Source organism: Arvicola amphibius, chromosome 4 (assembly GCF_903992535.2).
Source record: "Arvicola amphibius chromosome 4, mArvAmp1.2, whole genome shotgun sequence".
NCBI lineage: Eukaryota > Metazoa > Chordata > Mammalia > Rodentia > Cricetidae > Arvicola > Arvicola amphibius.
The window spans coordinates 27,173,964-27,194,749 of record NC_052050.1 but is presented as its reverse complement, the minus strand read 5'-3'; the positions used below and the strand labels follow the sequence as shown (position 1 = coordinate 27,194,749).

Here is a 20,786-nt window from a genome sequence, read left to right as displayed (position 1 = left end):
CAGCATGCCGTGCGCCCGCGGAGACACGCCTAGGCCCGGGCGGCGAAGGCGACGCGACTCCGCCGGCGAGGGGGCGGGACCTCCGGGCCAGGCCGAGGGCAAGCGGGGGCCAGGCGCTGACTCCGCCCCGCCGTGTCTGTGCCGGCCGAGCCCTAGCCTCCCTAACGGCCTGGGCTGTCGGCCCCTTTCCTCCTCGCTCTGGAGGCTTTGACAGTGCCCCGGAATGGAGAAGATGTCCCTTTGTCCACGTGGTGCCCAGGGTGCCATCTTCCAGCGAGGGAAACGAGATGAGCAAGCTGCGTTCATGCTCATCCTCCATTTTCCTAGTCGCTAAAGTTAGTGTCTCCTTTACCTGGCCGTATTTCTTTGTCATTGAAGCTGGGAACCTAACCGTGGACTTTACACTAAACGCTCTACCGCTATACTAAATCCCCGACTCCTCTACCTGGTTTTGTCCGGATTTCTTTGATTTTTACGGTGGAAAACCAAGGAATAGGCAAAGTGCGGTGTGGGAATTATGTCTTGATACCGCCCATGCAGGAATTTATTTTCCTTCGTTTTGTGTGTGTTGTGCGAGTGTTGTTGTGTGTTCAGATGCTTGTAAAAGGAGGCCAGAGGTCAGACTCTAGACTCCATTCCTCTGGAATCATGCACTTTTTTTTCTTTGTCTTTCTTCCTTTTTTTTTTTTTTTTTTAAAGAAAGGGTGTGTAGCAGCGCATGCCCTTCATCCCAGCACTCGAAGCAAAGGCAAGTGGATCTCTGTGAGTTTGAGGCCAGCCTGGTCTACAAAGCGAGTTCCAGGGCTGCCAGGGCTATGTACAGAAACCCTGTCTGGAAAAACAAGACAACAACAAAAAAAGGTCTAGCCGGGCGGTGGTGGCGCACGCCTTTAATCCCAGCACTCGGGAGGCAGAGGCAGGCGGATCTCTGAGTTCGAGGCCAGCCTGGTCTACAAGAGCTAGTTCCAGGACAGGCTCTAGAAACTACAGGGAAACCCTGTCTCGAAAAAAAAACCAAAAAAAAAAAAAAAAGGTCTATTCGGCCATGCATAGTAATGCACACCTTTAATCCCAGCAATCCAAAATCAAACAAACAAAACTGTATTCTGTTGGGAGCAATAGAACAAACCTGTAACCCCACCCTTGTTAGGATGGACTGCACTGTTGTTCCAGGTCAGGATGGGCTACCCTGTGAGTCCTTGTCTCAAACAATTTAAGACCAAAAAATAAAAAAATGGGGGTGGGTCAGAGAAATAGCTACTCTGAAAGGCATCAGCAGATAAATTTGATGAGCCTGACAATGAAGTTCCAGCCCCAGGACTCGACTTACACAGTGAAAGGAGAGAATAGACTCATGAAAGTTGCTCTGTGTCTTCCACATGTGCATCCCCACACACCGACGCTGGCACATAAAATAGAATGTAATAAAAAAAAATAAGGTTAAAAAGTGGACTAATACTCTACCATACTTAACCATAGTTAAGGGGCCAGACTGCCTAGGTTTGTGATTCTCAGCAAACCTTCTTCTGTGCCTTTGTTTCCCCAACTGCAAAATAGGGTTTGTGTCCTCCTCATCATTGTTAGTGAGAAGATCAAATGAATTGATACATTCTGCCCATCGATAGAGGAGCCCTGTAGGCAGTCTTTCTTTGGACCACCAGCTCCTGAATAAGTGATACGGAGACTTTTTATTAATTATGTAAGTGTGACCTTACTTTAGGATTGTTTCCAATACCTATTTATATTAATCTACACTCTGCTCCTACATACTGTACACCCTACTTCCTCTGAATCTAGCTGGCAAATCCTCACCTCAGATTCTTCCCCTGAATTCCTATCTCTACCCAGAAGTCCTTACTATTTCCTCCTGCCTAGCTATTATTCATTCAACTCTTTATTAAACCAATCAGAAAATGCCTTAGGCAGGTGAGGTAAAAGAGAGACATTTCACACAGTACTATCAAAAATACCAAAACAGAGACCCAACAGGTTTTTAATTCCTTTATTAGCAAGAGGGAGCCAACCTCTTTATTGTCAAAGGATAGAAGAGAACACCCCCACACACCCCATCCCCGCAGAACTGACTAAAGAACATGACAAAGCTCCAACCAAGCAAAATGGGAAAAAGATATCCCAAGCTCAGGACTGATCCTCCTACCTCAGCGTCCCCGTTTGTTAGCATATCAGGCAGGCACCTTCCCCAACCAGAAATCTGAAAAGTTTACAGTTAAGAAAGCAAACGAAGAAGCAAAACAAACAAAAATAGTTTAGAAAACATGAAATTGGTAACATTGAAGAACACTGTTGAAAGACTGGTAGGCGAGAAACTTTTAAAAACATTCTTTGAGTCTCATAAATGGGAGCTGGACTAGGATGGGTTGAAAAATTAGAGAGAAACAAACTCCAAAAAGGCTAAAATAGAGCACTTGAGAAGCTGAGGCAGGAGAACCAGAAATTCAAGGTCATCCTTGGCTCTGTAGTTCAAAGCCAACCTGGGCAGAGCTAGAAAAACCCAGGCCTCCCCACCATTCCACTGGAACTTTACAAGGTCACAAACAGTCTAAGGTTAGACTCACACCTTTTGGGCCCTTCTTACCCATTCTATTGCCTGTGAGTCACTCAGCACTGATCCCACCCACCCATCTGCTTTTCCTCCCACGGGATTCCAGTTAGTCACACTCGAGCTCCTTAGAGATTTTCTCTCCTTTCCACCATTAGAATTTGGAGTGTTCTTTAGAGTTCTGTCTGGCTGTCTTCTCTTGGTACTCACCAACTCTCTTGGGGTTATCTCTTCTGTTCCTATAATTTCAGCTAACACTTTTTGCTGATGAGTGCCAAACCCCAACTTCCAGGCCAGATCTCCTTTCTGCATTTAGCATCCATGCCCATCCCCTTGACTGAGCCACCCCACTCATAGGAAAGTTAGAAAAACAAACAGAAACAGAACAAAACAAAACAGAGAAAGAGTTTCCTGGGCCGGAAGTATAGCTTCATGGCAGATAGCTACCCTGGCACTGTGAAGCCCTGGGTTGGATCCTCAGCACCAAAAGAGATAAATACAAACGAAAACAAATATAGGTCCTTGGGCAGTTCAAGTCACTAGATTAAAAAGTGCATTCAGGGCTAAGGAGATAGATGGCTAAGTCAGGAAGGTGCCTGCCAAGAATGTGTGAGGACTTGAGTTTGGACCCTGTCATAGTTTGCTTTCTATGCTGTGATAAACACCAGGACCAAAAACAACTTATTTCACCTTTCAGTTTACAGATTATCACAAAGGGAAGCCAGGGCAGGAAGAAGTCAAGCAGGGCAGGAACCTAGAGAGAGGACTGTGGAGCTGCTTACTGGCTTGCTCTCCTGGCTCACACTCAGTTGCCTTTTTCTTTCTTTTTTTATTTATTTGTTTTGCTTTATTTTATGTGTATGTGTGTTTTGCCAGCATGTATGTATTGCACACGTATGTACATGCTTAGACCTGCAGAAGCCAGAAGAGGGCATCTCATTCCCTGGAATTGGAGTTATAGATGGTTGTGAGTCACCATGTTGGTGCTGGGAATTAAATCCTGAGTCTCTTCAAGGGCAGTAAGTACTCTTAACTGCTGAGTTATCTCTCCAGCCCCCATCTTTTTTTTTTTTTTAAATTCTCCTGATGTAATCCTTTTAAGGAAAGAAAATTTAAAAACTCTTATCTTTAAAACACATAAATTTTGGAGGACAGTCATCACCTAATCCTTGCTGCTGCTGCTGTTGATTCGTTTGCTTTTTTCCAGTTCTCAGGATGGAAGCCTTGTTTGGGTAACTACTTTACCACTACACTATACCACCAGTCACTACTATCTTTTTAAATGACCCTCCTTTCTTTAAAGACTACTCTTACTTTCCATGTCACTCAGATTGTGTTAAAATACAGAGTACCAGGGTTGGAGAGATGGCTTAGCGGTTAAGAGCATTGCCTGCTCTTCCAAAGGTCCTGAGTTCAATTCCCGGCAACCACATGGTGGCTCACAACCATCTGTAATGAGGTCTGGTGCCCTCTTCTGGCTTGTGGGCATACATGTAGACACAATGTTGTATACATAATAAATAAATATTTTTAAAAAATTAAAAAAAAAAAGACAGAGTTCCAATGCCATTCCCACCAGCCTCAGATGGAGCACCACGCTGGATCTAAGAATCAAATTTTAAATTGGAGAAATAAACAAAAGTATATGCTCAAGCAGAGTTCCAATTTGCCACTGGGGTCAATTTAAGTGTTTAGTCAGTTGATATTCATCACTCCTGGTGTGCAGTGTGTACTCTGTGAATTACTGTATCATAATAAACAGACATTGCTTTTTTCTTAAACAGTAACAAGACAAATGCATGCTGTGAGCCCTTGGCAGCTCCAAGAACTGGAAGTAAAGACTATACCTAAATTTATCCCTTCCCATTTCACCTCCTCTTTGTTCAGGCCCTCCTTTCTGCCTCCCCAGGGCACTTTCCTTAATCTTCTCAGTCCATCTGCAAAGTTCTAGCCAGAGCCACATCAGGGATCTCTCCAAGGCATCTGGGCTCAGCAAAACAATATTTTCTGTTTCTCCTACAGGGTAGTAGAACAGTGCCAACCGGGGCTCTTAGCCTCATTAGCTAGTTTAGGCAAGGAGTACTGCACACTGCTGATTATGAACACACCATAGCTCTACCCTCATTGCCTAGGATCAGGACCTGGATGATTAAGCGCCGCCCCGCCTTCCCCCCCACCCCCCACGTCTTTCCTTACATGACTTACAGAGTAATTAATTATAATTTATAAGATATAATGAGTTGCAGCTTATAAGCCGTAAACAATGTTATTTTTCATAAAAGCCAAGTTAGAAGAATTTCTGTCCAAAAACGATAAGGGGTAAAACAGTAAGTACTGAAATAAATATTCTAGCTAAATGGTCCCAAGCACCGACAAAAATAAGAAAGAACAGTGTCATCTATCTTTGCAAATAATGGGCATATTATAGAAGGATCGTTTTCAGCCCATTTCCCGTCCTGCCGGGCAAAAATTGGCTCAGATAAAGAAAAAAGAGCTACCAAACTTGGGGGGTGGGTGGAAACCCACCAATTATTTTTAATGCCGGCTAAGCAGCCTGCTTCAGAGGATATGGTTTTTCTGGCTCTCAAATATGTCGGGTCCCTCCGCCCCGCAACTATTCCTGTGTCTGTCCTCCTCGCTGGAAGCTGGGAGGTCTAAAAATAGAGGATGAATCACAGCACATAATCCAGTGCAGCGGTTACATAAACAGCCGGCTGGGGCGGCTGGGCCGCTAGTCGGAACGAAAAGTACCTGGGTTAGTGTTGTCACACTAAATAGGGTCCCCCGGAGCCGGCTTTCGGGAGGCGCGGCGGGGGAGGAGGCCTGGGCCTGCGGGCCGCCAACAGCCAGGGAATCTGCGGGAGGGCGGGCGGGAGCACAGGGCCCGGGCCGGGCGCGGGAGGAGAGGCGAGTGGGGCGGCCGAACCCGACGCTCCCTCCCCATGGCCGGGAGCGGGTCGCGGAGGCGGCGGCGGCGCTGACGGGCTCGGGGCGGGGCGGCCGGGGGCCCGGGGCCCTGGGGAAGATGAACGCCCTCCTAGAGCAGAAGGAGCAGCAGGAGAGGCTGCGGGAGGCAGCGGCCCTGGGGGACATTCGGGAGGTGCAGAAACTGGTGGAGAGCGGGGTGGATGTGAACTCCCAAAATGAGGTCAACGGCTGGTAAGTGGCGAGCGGGGGAGGCCTGAGGGTTCAGGGCTGCTAGTTTGGGGCGTGGAGCAGTCAGTCTTGACCCAGCACGCTGGCTAAGGTGAAGGCTGGCACCTCAGGCCTCGGAGGTTGTGCCCTCTAGAGACTAGCCCTGGCCTCATTGCCTCGAGCAGTCCGAAGCGCATCCTTCCCAAATCGTATCCTACCGTGGTCCACCGCGGCCAGCGCCCTCTAGGACGTTAGAGCCCACGCCATCATCCCCCGCGCCCCCTGGCTATGCTTGGCCCAGAAAGTGATATTAGAGGCTTTGATTCTCAGCGACTCTGCTCTGGATTTCATCAGGCTTGAATTATTTTGCCAGGGGCGCTTCTGAAGAACACTTCGTGCAGAGATGAAAGCATAAGCAACCGCGCAAATGCCAGTCGTAGAACCAGCACTATTTTTCTAGCCAAGACCAGGAGAAAAGAAACAACAATTACAAAAACCCCACCACTTGCATCATAATTTGCCTCTGTGGTTTCAATGCAGCCGTGATTTGCTATTGCCTACAGCTGGCTATTGGGAGGAGGCTCATTTGTTTGCCCTGCAGAGTGTTTTGTTTTTCTAGTACAATTTCCAACAGAGAATTTCACCCAAGGCTTTAGATGTCTGCTTGCAGATTGCCTGCCCCCTTCCCAACTAAATAAGGAGTCTCATTTTAAGATGCGATCGAGCCTTTAGTTTCAGGTTACTGAATGTGGTATTCTGCCCTTTTTTTGCACTTCTACTTAATTAAGGTAATGTTTAACTAGCCTATTTGCTAGTTCAAAGTTAAAGTAAGTTTGAATCTACCTCCCCCAGCTTTGTAAATCGAGTTGTACATTTTGGAAATCATACACCCGTACACTGGAGATCATTTGAATTCCAGAGAATGTTTTGCCCTGGTCACACAATCATTAATATGGTATCAGAGTAAAAACTGAGGTTTCCTTGCTAAAGAAACTATCCCAGATAGCTGTCCACAGCTAGGAGACAGTGAACAAACACTTTTCTTGTCTCGTTTCAAGTGTTTGCAACCAAAAAAAAAACAAAACGTGGAGTTGTGTTTGTCTTGCCATGCCTTCCAAAAGCTGTGAATTGCTGTTTTGGCACTGGGAGGCAGTGTTTTACAGAACAGTGAGCCTGGCCTTGCTGCAGGCTATCCCTGCTTAGCTGTGTGATCTTGGCTGAGTCACTTCATTCTCCGGTGATTTCAGAAGGATTGTTAGCCTTTACCGAGATGAAGGATAATAAATGGCTGCCATGTATTGATTGTGCTCTGTGGCTCAGATGTGGTTCTGAACACTTGACATCTCATTATGACTATTTGGGGACATACATCATTGTTATTTTCTCCACCTTAAAGATCAAGAAACTGAGTCCCCAAGAAAATTAAGTAAACCACCCAGTTTTCAAAATATCCCTAAATTACTAATCTGGGATTTAATTAGTCTACGTTACTGTTCACCTTTGAGTAACTAGTAGAGCTGAAAGTGAATTTAGCGTCTGTCACCCTCAGCACAGTGTCTGCCCTCGCTAGACATACAGTGAATGTCGGTGAGGCTGACGTCCTGGGATGAGGCTTTCTGTAGATTTAACTCCACTCCACTCCCATCAATTCAATCCAAGAGTGAAGTCCTAGATTCCCTTCATCCCGCCTTATGCTCTTGGCCTGCTGCTTTGAGTCCTTCTCGTCTCAGCCTCTTACATGACCAGACCAGAATGCAGGCACCATCCTCGGTCCCTGTCTTTCCTTCACACACCATATACAGTCAGCCGGTTCTGCTGCTTCCATGTTCACATAGGATCTGACTACCTCTCAAAACCACTATCTGACTGCCACACTGTCATACAAAGCCACTGCCATTCACCTTGCTAGATAGTTGTATGGTGTCCTTGCTTATATCATGACCTTAACTCGTAGTTTGAGGGACCGTGACTTAGAACAGTTGGATCACTTTGCGCAAAGTCCTCTAGTGGATCCCATATTCCTCTGAAAATAGATTTCCACTCCCTTACCTGCCCTTTGGCCCCATCTCTTGAGACTTGCTTCCTTGTTCACTGCTTTCCATTCCTTTGGCCTCCCTGGTTTTCCTGGAACAATACACCTCAAGCTTTTCTTCCATATACCTATGGTTTGCTCTCTATCATTCAGCTCTTAGCTTAAATGTTAGCTTCATGGTAAAGCTTTTCATTGGCTATCAGTTAAAATTGGGCAACTCCAGCTGGACAATGGTGGCGCACGCCTTTAATCCCAGCACTTGGGAGGCAGAGGCAGGCGGATCTCTGTGAGTTTGAGGCCATCCTGGTTTACAGATCCAGGACAGCCAGGGCTACACAGAGAAACCCTGTCTCAGAACACCAATAAATAAATTATGCAACTCCCCTCCTAAGCCCTGCCATTTCCTAATCTCTTACTCTGCTTTAATTGCGCCATAACACTTACTATCCATCCACCTAGCATGCTTTCTAGTTTGCTTATTTATTTGTGAATTGTTCTAGCTTTATTGACTGTAAAATGAGTGAAGAATGATCACAATATTAGGTTTTTCTTTTTAAAATTTTTAAAGATTTATTAATTTATGCACTTTAAGTGCTCTACGTGCATGTATGCCTGCATGACAGAAGAGGGCATCAGATTCCATATCAGATGGTTGTGAGCCACCTTGTGTTTTGCTAGGAATTGAACTTAAGACCTGTAGAAGAGCATCAGTGTTCTTAACTGCTGAGCCATCTCTCCAGCTCCACCCTTCTCTTTCTTTCTTGACTTGGTCTTGCTAGGTTGCCTGGACTGGCCTTAACTCTTGTCCTCAAAGTTACCTTATTCCTACCCTAGTCTACTGAGTAGCTATGGCTACAAGCAAACCCCACTATACCCAGCTCCTCAGGGGATGTTTTGAAGATGAAATGAGTGGAGTCTTTAGAACGAGGTCCAACATGTAAAGTATTGTGTTCGCTATTGTTATTTTCTTGTTATTAGGCAACATGTTGGGAGACATATAAAGTAACCCTGGAAAAAAAAAAAAAAAAACAACCCAACTCTTTTCAATATTGAAAAGTAGACTGGTGACTGCTTTCAATTCCTGGTTGCTCAGTAACCACAGTTTCAGCAGTGATGAATGATGCCCAGTTGATGAATGATGTCCAAAGCCTCTGGTCTAAAATACTTTCCAGCCCTAATGGGATATTCAGACTGCAAATATAAAGTTTAAAGAGTTGAAGTTCAAAAATAGAGTTTCCACATCAATTGTAATCCAAGTGTCATGTGTCCCCTTTGGCTTTAGAAATGAGTATTATGGTTTATGAAGAAGTTGAAAATACTGCCTGACTGCAGTGGTTGTGAGTTATAGTTGCCTATAGCCACTCAGCTCTAGACTGAAACAGTGGTCACTGAGGGTCCAGGGTGGCTGGGGCATGCTGTGTCCACTTAACCCCATTTCCATGGTAGTGCTCTGAGCTGGTGGTTTGTCCGGAATGTCTCTGACCACCCACAGTCTTACTCTTTCACTCTCCTGACGACTGACTAAGTACTTTCCAAAAGGGAGCATTTTTTTTTTTCTCAGCTTGATCCATTCATTTTTGAGTACTCACCGTATTGTAATTATTCATTTTTCAAGCCTATGCCACAGACATTTTCACACAAACACACTCGGAGCTGTGGTTTGCTCAGAATCAAGGAAATTTTGGATCCCCCTATGCTAAGCAGTGTTCATTATCCTAGGTTCACTAATAAGTGATAAGAAATAGCACTTGGACTGGAGACGTAGCTCAATGGTAGCATGCTGGCCTAACATATGTGAGGACATTGGTTCAGTCTCTGATATCATATACACATGCATGCACACGCATCTGTATATGTCAGGTAGATGCCGCCTTCTGTTCACCCTCTGCTGGGGGTGTAGCTCAGTGATCAGTCACTTGCCTAGCATGAATGAGGCCCTGGGTTACAGCACGACAAAAGAATTTTAAAAGCTTCTTCGCTGTTTTCCCCACGTGGGCAGTCATTTTTGTTACCGAGTACAAGAAAGGCACATGGATGGTGAGTGAGTGACTCCACCCAGTCATTCAGGCTGTTAATGTAAAGTTATTAAAGTTATTAATGTAAAGATACACAAGGCAAATCAACTTTTCCTTGAAATGAAATAAACTATACAATGGTTGTACTTCTTAGGTTAGTGGCCTCTTTGTTGAGCCCCTTCTCTGTCGATTATCTTATCTGGGTTTGGCTGTAAACTCTGATGATGATTATCTAGGTTAAGTTAGAGAGTTGGGAAAAAAAAAGAAAGAAGCTGAGGACTAATGGAAAGGAACCCTGATGTTGTCACCTGAACACATCATGCTTGAGGCTGGGTTGGGGGCGTACAGGTGCCCTGTAAAATAATGAAGGGAGATCAAATCCAATAATGATTATCTGTAGCTTTTCAAACCTTTTTTGTGTCTTGTCAACAACTGTTAACCTTAGAGTCTTTGATACAGAAATAAAAGTATTTTCTTTGTATTATAAAAAAATTAGAGAGTTGACGAATGGGGTCATTTGAAATGGGGAAAAGTGTTTTCTTTCCATAATATGCACTCCGCTTTGCACCTGAGGGTGCAACTTCTGTTAAGATGGCGTATTTGAGGGATGCTAACTAAATTTCTCTACAGTATTAAATAGTCCTTTGGACTGTGCAGCACCTCTGTGTGTATAATAGTAAATAGTTTTGCTTTAGTGAGGCTGTTAGCAGGGTCTATTCTTGAACCAATTTGGTTGTTGATATCTTTGTTTTCAGTGCCTCCAGAGTAAAAAAGTATGTGTGCAGTGTTTCATTTGAGCAGATGAGAATATGTTGGTAGCTGCTGGAGAGATTAAGAAAACTCAGCATTTTTAAAAATGAAAATTTGGAAATCGTGTATGTGTGTAGGTGTGTGTAGGAAAGAAACCGAGAAAAGGGGAGTAAGCAGCTAAGATGGATGCAGTAGTCCCTGCTGTAGTAATGACTGACGTAACAGAGAAACCGCAGGTAGGAGATAGCTATTAGCCTGGTGATATTTACTCTTTAGCTGGCACTTGATGCAAATAAAGTTTCCTTAGTTTCTAAAATAAAGAGGTAACATAGAAATCTGTTTTAAAGAGACCAGGATCTAATGGATCTTACTAATGGAGTAGCATCCTATTTAAAATAAAGAGGTAACATAGAAATCTGTTTTAAAGAGACCAGGATCTAATGGATCTTACTAATGGAGTAGCATCCTAAAATGTCACTGCAGTCAGCAGCCAGCAGTCTCTGGAACCTTGGAAATTGAAGCTCCTGGCATAGATTAATGTTTCTTGAGGTCTAGAAATTAGAACTTTATCTATTTATTTTGCAGTGCTAAGATTGAACCCAGGTAGGCCTTGTGTGTTCTAGGCAAGCACCATGGAGTTACAGCTCCAGCCCCAAGAATGAAATTTAAAAATAAAATTTAAGCATATTAAAATATTATTATTATTGAAGATGGGTGTGGGTCTCACTATGTAGCTTTGTCTGTCCTGGAACTCACTATGTAGAGCAGACTGGCCTTGAATTCACGGAGATCTGATTGCCTCTGCTTCGCAAGTGCTAGAATTAAAGGCATGTGCCACCATGCCTGACTATATTAATATTTTGATCATCTGCTTTGTGAAATGAAAAGTTGAGATTGCTAGTCTGACTTCTGAGTTCTAGCTGAAGTCTAACAAGCTTATGTATATTTATTTTCTTATCCCGGCCAGCGGGATTCGAACTGGGGTCCCTGTTAAACCTAGTGGAGAGGAATGAAAGGAGACAAGAGACACGAGAAATGACGACAAGACAGGATTTCTGATCAAGCCGGCTCCGTTTATTCCCTCTCAGAGGCTGCTATATAGCAAATGGGCAAGGAGGGGAAGGGAAGGGTGTCGGGAAACTCAGGTCTGCTGGAATTCAGGTCCGGAGACATCCCTAGCTGATAAGTAAATACTGAGGGTCTGTGATTGTTGACTAACAAAGGAAAATGCTAACTGATTCCGGAGCCTGGTGCCTGCAGGTCTCTGCTAGGATTTAAGACGCCAGGTTGATTTCCTAGACCCTGCAGAGGGAATAGAGGTAAATATTTTTCTTAACTTGTGAGCTTAAGATGGCTGTAAACAAAATGCAGATCTCAAAATACAGGTCTTTGCTTCCGGCATTTATTAATGTTTGTAATTTGAAATCTTGAATCACCTTTTCTCTTTCTTCAGTCATTCTTTCTCCTTTCTTTGGGACAGGACTTGTTTACACTGGGCATGTAAGCGCAACCATGGCCAGGTGGTCTCTTACCTGCTAAAATCAGGGGCTGACAGAGACATTCTTACAACAAAAGGGGAAATGCCAGTGCAGTTAACATCAAGAAGAGAAATCAGAAAGATTATGGGAGGTAAGTCTGTTTGGGGTAATATTATTTGATTTTTGTCAAACAAATATGTTAAGATGTGGTATTATTGGCCACATTGATGCTGATCAGATAACTGGTGTTACTTTTGTAAATTAATTACTATGCCAAGGTTGTGATTCCACATTATTTGTAGGATTCCAATATTATAAGTTGTGGTTTTATAATCTGTAAAAGTGAAGACAGTAAAAATGGTCATAAACCTAATGAAATGTTCTCTTTTCTGACCTCAAGAGGCAGTCAGTCCTGACCAAAGTATTTGTCACATCCCAAATGACACTAGTTTCCACCATGCTCCTTTCTTGATGAGTTTTTTTTTTTAAGATTTATTTATTTATTTATTATGTATACAACATTCTGCCTCCATGCCAGAAGAGGGCGCCAGATCTCATTACAGATGGTTGTGAGCCACCATGCGGTTGCTGGGAATTAAACTCAGGACCTTTGGAAGAGCAGGCGGTGCTCTTAACCACTGAGCCATCTCTCCAGCCCCTCTTGATGAATTTTATGGTCTTTATCTTTCTGTTTTTCAGTGGAAGAAACTGATGATGATGATGAGCTCCCCCAGCTGAAGAAGGAGTCAGATCTGCCCTTTGTTCCCAACTATCTGGCCAACCCAGCCTTCCCTTTTATCTACACGTCCGCAGCAGAAGACTCCACCCAGCTGCAGAATGGGGGCCCCTCCACACCTCCAGCATCACCCCCTGCAGACGGCTCACCGCCATTGCTGCCCCCCACAGAACCTCCTCTGCTAGGGGCCTTTCCTAGGGACCACACCTCTTTAGCACTGGTTCAGAATGGTGATATTTCTGCCCCCTCTGCCATACTCAGAACACCAGAAAGCACAAACCTGGTCCTGTGTGTCAGCCACCAGTGAGTCAGAACCGCTCCCTTTTCTCCTCTGTCCCATCTAAGCCACCGGTGTCTCTGGAGCCTCAAAATGGGACATATGCAGGACCAGCGCCAGCATTTCAGCCGTTTTTCTTCACTGGAGCGTTTCCATTTAATATGCAAGGTAATGCCTTAGCAGCAAACAGCCTCTGCATCAGGAGTGAGGTCTGTTTAATCGGGGTGTACTCAGAATAAGGGAAAGGTTCCAGGACCTTTCCCAAGGAACTCCCTTCTCTCAGGATTCATAAACTTTTTTTTTAAAAATGTACATTGGTGTTCTGTCTGCATGTATGTCTATGTGAAGGTGTCAGATCCCCTGGAACTGGAATTACAGACAGTTGTGAGCTGCCATGTGGGTGCTGGGAATTGAACCCAGGTCCTTTGGAAGAGCAGTCAGTGCTCTTCACTGCTGAGCCATCTCTCCAGCCCCAACTCTAAACTTTTTACTTGAAAATATGGAAATGTTGTTTCTTTTCCATCATTCCTAGGAACAAAAATTTTCTCTTGCTGGGTATGGTGGTGCACACTTTTAATCCCAGCACTTGGGAAACAGATGCAGGCGGATCTTTGTGAGTTCGAGACCAGCCTGGTCTACAGAGTGAGTTCCAGGGCAACCAGGGCTACACAGAGAAATCCTGTCTCAAAGACACTGCCCCCCAATCTTTTTTTTTTTTTTTTTTTTTTTTTTTTTTTTTTTTTTTTAATGAATGTGCTTTGCCTTCATGTAAGTGTGCCATGTATGGATAGTGCCCGCAGAGATCAAAGAGGTGCCAGATCTCCTGAAACTAGAATTTCAGGCCCTGTGAGCCATGTGGCACATGGGTACTGGGAACCAAACACTGGTCCTCTGGAAGAACAGCAAGAGTTCTTAAAAGCTCACCCATCTCTCCAGCCCTTTTCTCCTATTATTCTTGATAATTCTTGATGATTCTCTATAATTTTGAAGGGTTCAAGAGTTATTTGATGAAATAGGCTTTCTATCATTCCTTCCCTGTTTATTACTTGCTATTCTTCTATAATGAAGGACTTGGGGGACAGGGCTGGAGAGATGGCTCAGTGTTTAAGAGCACTCACTGGCTGCTCTTCCAGAGGACCTGGGTTCAATTCCCAGCACCCACATGGCAACTCATAACCTTATGTAATTTCAGTTCAGGGAATAAGATAAAATTTAAAAAAAGAGCTCAGTGAAGAAGGACTTTTTCTTCTCAGTTATAGCCATACTGACTGTTTTTTTGGGGCATGACTGCTTTGCTTGCATGGATGTTTGTATATCATGTATGTGTCTGCTGTCCTCAGAGTCTAGAAGAGGTTATTGGATATCCTGGAATGAATTACAGACAGTTGTGAACCACCCTGTGGATTCTGGTAATTTGAACCTGGGTCCTCTGGAAGAGCAACCAGTGCTTTTAACTGCTGAGCCATCTCTCCAGCCTGGACTCATAATTCATATTATATTCAGTGTGTTGTAATAATTTGATACAGTCATTCTTTTGATATTCAGATTATTCCTAATTTAGCCAGTGGGAACCCCTTCAAGCTAGTTCTTAATGTTCTATGGACATATCCCCATTATTCTTGGAACATATCCTTATTTCTAGTGCAACAAGATGTTCCTGGTTTATAGTGTCATTTTCCCCCACTCCAACACTGCAGTTCACCGTTTCTCCTAAGAGTCCTGGTTCTTTTGGGTAGAGAGTAGGATTAAGAAGCTAGGATGTGAACACTAAGTGTCCTTCTTGCTATAGGTGTGACGGTTCTAGGCTTAATTAGAGAGAAGGGAAAAGAAGGAATGATATAAAGAGGAGATGGGAGAAGAGAAGGAAGCAAATAAACATTTATGCATATGTTTGTATGTATATACATATTCACATGTATATGCATACTCATGTATTTTCTCTTTCTGTGTATGTATTTGTTCGGTTTTGTTTGTTTGTTTTTGGTAGAGTCTCACTGTATAGTCCTGCTAGGCCCAAAACGCACAATGTAGAACAAGCTAGTGTTGAATTCATAGAGATCCACCTGCCTGTGCCTCCCAAATGCTAGGGTTAAAGGAGTATACCACCATGCCTGACTGTTTTAAGAACACTGGAAACCACAAGTTCATTCAGACAGTTCTAGTTTCAGTAAAATCCTTACAGTCTGGTGCACACTTACCTTCCTTTTCACCTGTTTTCACCTGACTTCCTAGTTTTGAAGACCTGGTACCATAGCTGCTAATATCGGAGCTATGATGCTGTGCCGTGTCTGTACTTTAAGAGCAGGACAGAACTGACAAATGTATGTGAATACTTGGCTTCAGGCATCTTGACGCCGGGTCTGGAATGTAAAGGCAGATAGATTGCTTCTAACTCTGGCTCATGCCTGTCATGTTACCTACTCCCAAGCAAGGATCCTCACTTACCAAGGTGTAGTGTTTCAAGTCCTGCTTAGATTTAACTTTTTTTGTTGTTCTTTGCTGTTTTTGTTTTGACTTTGGTGGGTAGGTTTTTTGTTTGTTTTGTTTTTATTTTTGTTAATAGGTTTGGTGTGTAGCCTAAGCTGGACTCGAACTCACAGAGAAATCTGCTTGTCTCTGTTTCCTGAATTGCTAGGATGAATTGTTTTGGTGTTATGAGACAATGTCTCCCTATGTAGTCCAGGCTGTCCTTCTCGCTCCTCTTCATATTGCTGGGATTATAAGTGTGTGATGGAATCAATGCCTGGCTCCTTTTCTGTCTTTATTTCAAGGAGTGGTATGTGTCCTAAGTAACTTTAGATCCATAATTGTTGAATCTTGTCAGAAGATCTCTCAGGGACCACATCTTGTCCTGCCATCTTTCTGACCCGCTTCTCCTTTCCCTACGCATGTGTAATTGGTACTCAAACCCTTCTGGAGTCTTTACTTCCTTATGTCCGATGACAGAGATTAGTGACCCTTACAGAGCTAGGGTAGCTGCTGCTCCTGCCCCCTTTTGCTTGGTGAACCACAGTGGAGAAGACAATGTAGGAAACTGCCCCAACAGAGCCAGCAGTGGGTTTAACAAACCTTCTTGACTGGCCTAGGTTTTCTTAGTGGGTGGCACAGACCTTCAGTTCCACGCGCTGAGCTACACAGCCTGTGCGTTACCTTTCTCCTCTCTTTCTCTAGAGCTGGTACTCAAGGTGAGGATTCAGAACCCATCTCTTCGGGAAAATGATTTCATTGAAATTGAACTGGATCGACAGGAGCTCACCTACCAAGAACTGCTCAGAGTGAGCTGCTGTGAGCTGGGTGTTAATCCAGACCAAGTGGAAAAGATCAGGAAGTTACCCAATACTCTGCTGAGAAAGGTAAGAAGTCTGCCCAGCACAATTGAGTGGTTACTGTCTGCATTTGGAGCACGCCTAACATCTTCCTTGGTTATTGAGTCGTAGCTGAAGGGAAAGCCAGTAAGTAGTAAACGGCTAAAGGGAGCCATAGCTCAGTGATCAAGCGTATGCTTGTCATGTGCAAGGCCTTGAATTCAAGCTCCAACCTAAATGTAGTCCATAAGCTTTCTGTTCATCCGAGCCCATGGAGACCTGGACTTTACTTGCTCGTTTATTTAGAGACAGGGTCTTGATGTGTAGCTCTAGCTGCTTTGGTATTTATTGTTTGTCCTAGGCCAGCAGTAGATTTATGGCAGTCCTACTGTCTTGGCCTCTTGAGTGCTGGGAATAAAGGTGTGAGCTACTATATTCTAATACACTGTCTAATACACTGGCTTTTATTTTTTTATTTTTATTTACTTATTTATTTTAGTTTTTCGAAATAGGGTTTCTCTGTAGCATTGGAGCCTGTTCTGAAACTAGCTTTTGTAGACCAGGCTGGCCTTGAGTGAACTCACAGAGATCCGCCTGCCTCTGCCTCCCGAGTGCTGGGATTAAAGGTGTGCGCCACCACTGGCCACATTGGCATTTTTGAAGATTGGAAGACAAGCAGAGTGTTATGTGGGCCTGTTTCAGTTGTTTCCATAGTGACCTGTGGGGCTTGACTTAGTGCTCTATTATGGTGTTCTGTGTGATGAGGTGAGGCCTACCTGGGCCTCTAGCCAGCTAAGGTTCTTCAGCATCAAACTGCTGGCTTCTTTGGTTCCTGAGGAAAACTGATAGCCACTTGCCTGTCCCTTCAGGACATTCACATCCTACATCAGAGACTGTTTGGGCCTTCTCCATCTTGTTCAGGTTATACCTGGGGACTGATCATTGCTTAGCTGCCCCAGGGATTTGATTTTCCTTCTAGATTGAAGATGGACCAAGATACTACAGTACAACCCACCAAACATAGACATAAGCTGCTTCTGTTAATCTGTTGCCCTTGGCTGGCAAGATGGCTTAGTGGTTAAAGATATTTGCTGCTAAGCCCAATGACCTCAGTTCTATCCCAGGGCCCCACATTGTGGGATGAGAGAACCCATTCCCACAGGTTGTCCTCTGACCTCCACTTGTGTATCATGCATGACAAACATGTGTGCATACAAAATAAGCAAATAAACAAACATAATAAAAAAGTAACTAAATGGAAAGGAAACTTAACTCATCACCCTGTTTTATTTTAGGACAAAAGATGTGGCCCGACTTCAGGATTTCCAGGAGCTGGAGCTGGTTCTGATGATAAGTGAGAATAATTTTCTGTTCAGAAACGCTGCGTCCACCACTGGACTGAGAGACCGTGCTACAACCGGAGAGCTTCAAAACTGACATACTAACGCAGCAGGGCCTTTAATTACTGAGTATTGTGACAGTATGTGTCACCTCTGGGCCAAAGGACAAGCCATTGATCCAAAGCCTCGGATGCCCACCAGGGCCCCCTGGTGTCACTACGTAGTGTACACTAACATCAGCCTCAGCAGGGAGGGAACCCCGACCCCCAGCAGCGGTGCCACTCTTCCAAGCCCTTTTGGTGCACAATAAACTTATTGGCTGAATCTCTGAATAGCTGAGAAGTGGTCTTGAGAGGCAGAAGCCGGAGGTACGATAGCCAGTGTTTTATTGTGCAGAGTCTAGAGTTGTCGACGTGGAACCTGAGAGCGAACCTATTTCTAGCCACTCCTGTTGACAGTGCACCCGAAGGGCCGGGAGCACTTTTCTTGGTGTTGCATGCTCGTGATGCTCCTGAAATTGTGAACCGACTGGGGAGGACGACTGGGGAACGAAAGCACATGGCTGTGAGGGTTCACATAGCGTATTTATAAATGTTACTCAGGTTTTAAAGTATTTAAAAATATAGTTACCTAATTGTAAATAGGCTGTTAACCAAAAGAGCTTCCCCTCCCCCCTCCCCACTTTTGTTTGTGACCACTCATGACTGCCACCTTCTCAGGACAGTCGTCTTTGCGTCTCTCCTCCTTCCACAGTCACTAGAGGGCTCTCTAATGCTTTTCTAAAGGAACCCACTACATTTTTACTCTGAGGCAGTTCCTGTCATTCTTGTTGGAATTGCACCATTCAAGAAGAGCACAAATTACTGCTGGTCCACGCCCACCACTCTCACTTCCCACCAGAAATGAAAGCAGTTTTTGAGCCTGAATTTGTTGCTGTTTTTAACGGTCATTGTGGGAAACTGAACTAAAGGAGTTAGCATCTTTATTTTTGTATCAAAGATAAGGTTATTTTTGGAAATTATTAGGATTTTTACATAACTCTGAAATCTGTTGCTTTTGTAACACAAATTGTTGGATCTAGGAATCCCCCTATCACTACCCTCAGTCCCACTGGACAGTCAGTTGTGAGCACCCAATCAGACTCCCGGAGCATGGCGTAAGGATCTTTCCCAAGAGTTCATTCAGAGAGCTCTTCCCCTTCTCCTAGGCATTGTTAAAGTTGAAAAGCCTCCGTTTTGCTGAAACAGCTTAATTTGAGAATAGGACCTGGCCCGTGCAGACAAACAGGAGAGCAGGGGCTGGAGCAGCTGTTGACGAGAATCCCTGCTGTCTTAAGCTTCTCCCCCATAGTGCCTATAGTTTCCAAAGAAACTTAACTTCCTGACTATTAACTTCATTGTATTAGAACACTGCAGTTGAGTGAGGAACATGCAGATGTCCGTGGAAGAGGATGTTGTGCTGAGGTCATGGCCTCCCACTGCCACCTAACGCTGGATGAAGTTGAGGTGTTCAAGGCCAGCTTCGTGGGGTTACTCTGTGTAGTGGATTAATCATACCCACCCCTGGTACAGCTGGGGTGACTTCCTTCTTGTAGAGTGTTTGCATAGCCGAGTGGCGGTTGCTCAATCCCCCCCTTCTCCCAAGTGCTTTAATGAGGAAAACCTCGCCTGTGGTCAAACCCCTCAGAATCTACTTTATCTAGATGTACTAACTTCCCCCCCCCCCACTCAATTTGCTTTGGAAAAACTTAGTTTACTGATACAATTAAGTGTGGTTCTATCTTGGAAGAAATAAATTCAGTATTAATTCATGTCTAAATCACTGGGGTTCAAACTCCATCAGCCACCCCAATTGATGAGAGCTTCTCGGAAGCAGTAGAGACCTGGCTGGGAGGTGGGCTACAGAAGAGTGCTCCAGAGTGCAGAAGCAGAGTGACCAAGGGTCTTGTTGTCCCGAATGGGGGACAGGTTCCACTTGGCTCTGCCCGATGCCCTGTCCTTTGCTGAAGTCCTCTGTGGTCATTGCTTCTGGCAGTGGGATGAAACTGCATGGTTGCTCTTAGGTGAGTTTGAAGTCTTAATCTATGCATTCAGAGAAATATTTTTATATGCTTTGTGTAATTTATAACTAGGGATTTTCTTTCAAGCTTTGTTAACTGAATGCACTTCTCCTCCTCCTCTACTGCATACTGAAAGCATGTGTTCACACTGTGTAAAACATTCACAGGAGACTTTTCCTTGTGTGTCGTCGACTGTTCAGACATAACAGGTATTATAAAAATTAAACGTTAACTGACCAAGTCCATTTTCTCTCATTTTGCCCTCGTAAACAGCCCTGTATTCTAATCACAGAGGGTTCAGATTGCTGTCAAGTCCCATGGGGCTGGCACTGGGAGGGAAAAGGGAAGGACCAGCTCCCCAGCTGAGCCTCCTCCCCCCAGTGCCACTGCTATTCCAGCAGCACTCAGGCCTTGTCAGGAGCAGCTGGAGACAGAGTCTCTGTGGAGTCTTCCCTCCCAGTTCACGGCAGTCACTCTGCTTCCCTGGAGCCGCTGAGCCAGCTAGATAGAGGTCGTCCCCTATTAACCGCAGTTTTTGATTATCCTATTTACTTGACACAACTGAGCCTCCCCTTTGGGCTGTCAGCACCTGTCATGGCCTCCGTGAGTTCAGAAGCAAACTGCCGAGGCAGGAAAGGAAACAGCCTCCCACCTTCAGATTCCTAGCTGAGAGGCATGCCAAATGACTCTCCTGTTGGTGTAGGCCAGCTAGTGCCTCACAGAGCAGACGTCATGCCAAATTGGCCTAATAAATCAGAGAGCACAGCAGAGACCTTTTCTTAGCACTGAGGAGAGGCAGAATAATTTGGGCGATTGTGCTTTCATCCTTGCGATAGAGCAAGGATGGACGTCGCCTTCCATATACTCAGGAACAACCTGCCAGAGAAAAAATGGGATTAACCTTTAACAAATGGTCCTGCAGCATAGGGCAACCCAGGGCATATAGAAAAAGCAGATCAAAGGCACCATCTCAGCCTCCTCAGCAACTGGCAAGCACTTAGGGTGAGGAAAGAAAAACAGCCACCACCTGCAGCCAGTCACTTTTCACCAAGAGTAAGGGTACAGAAGAGGGTGCGAAAGCTGAGGAGGTGGCAGAAGA

The 20,786-nt window shown here is 44.7% G+C and overlaps 1 protein-coding gene across 1 annotated transcript; it reads left to right on the top strand.

The window, feature by feature from the left end:
• Positions 1-5,440: 5,440 nt before the first annotated feature.
• On the top strand, positions 5,441-19,928 carry Ankrd40 (ankyrin repeat domain 40). The gene is given in 6 exon segments (XM_038327062.2): positions 5,441-5,719; positions 11,973-12,121; positions 12,670-12,978; positions 12,981-13,151; positions 16,155-16,336; positions 17,584-19,928. Coding segments are annotated over 6 exon segments (1,008 nt in total). The 5' UTR covers positions 5,441-5,585; the 3' UTR covers positions 17,647-19,928.
• The last annotated feature ends 858 nt before the right edge of the window (positions 19,929-20,786 follow it).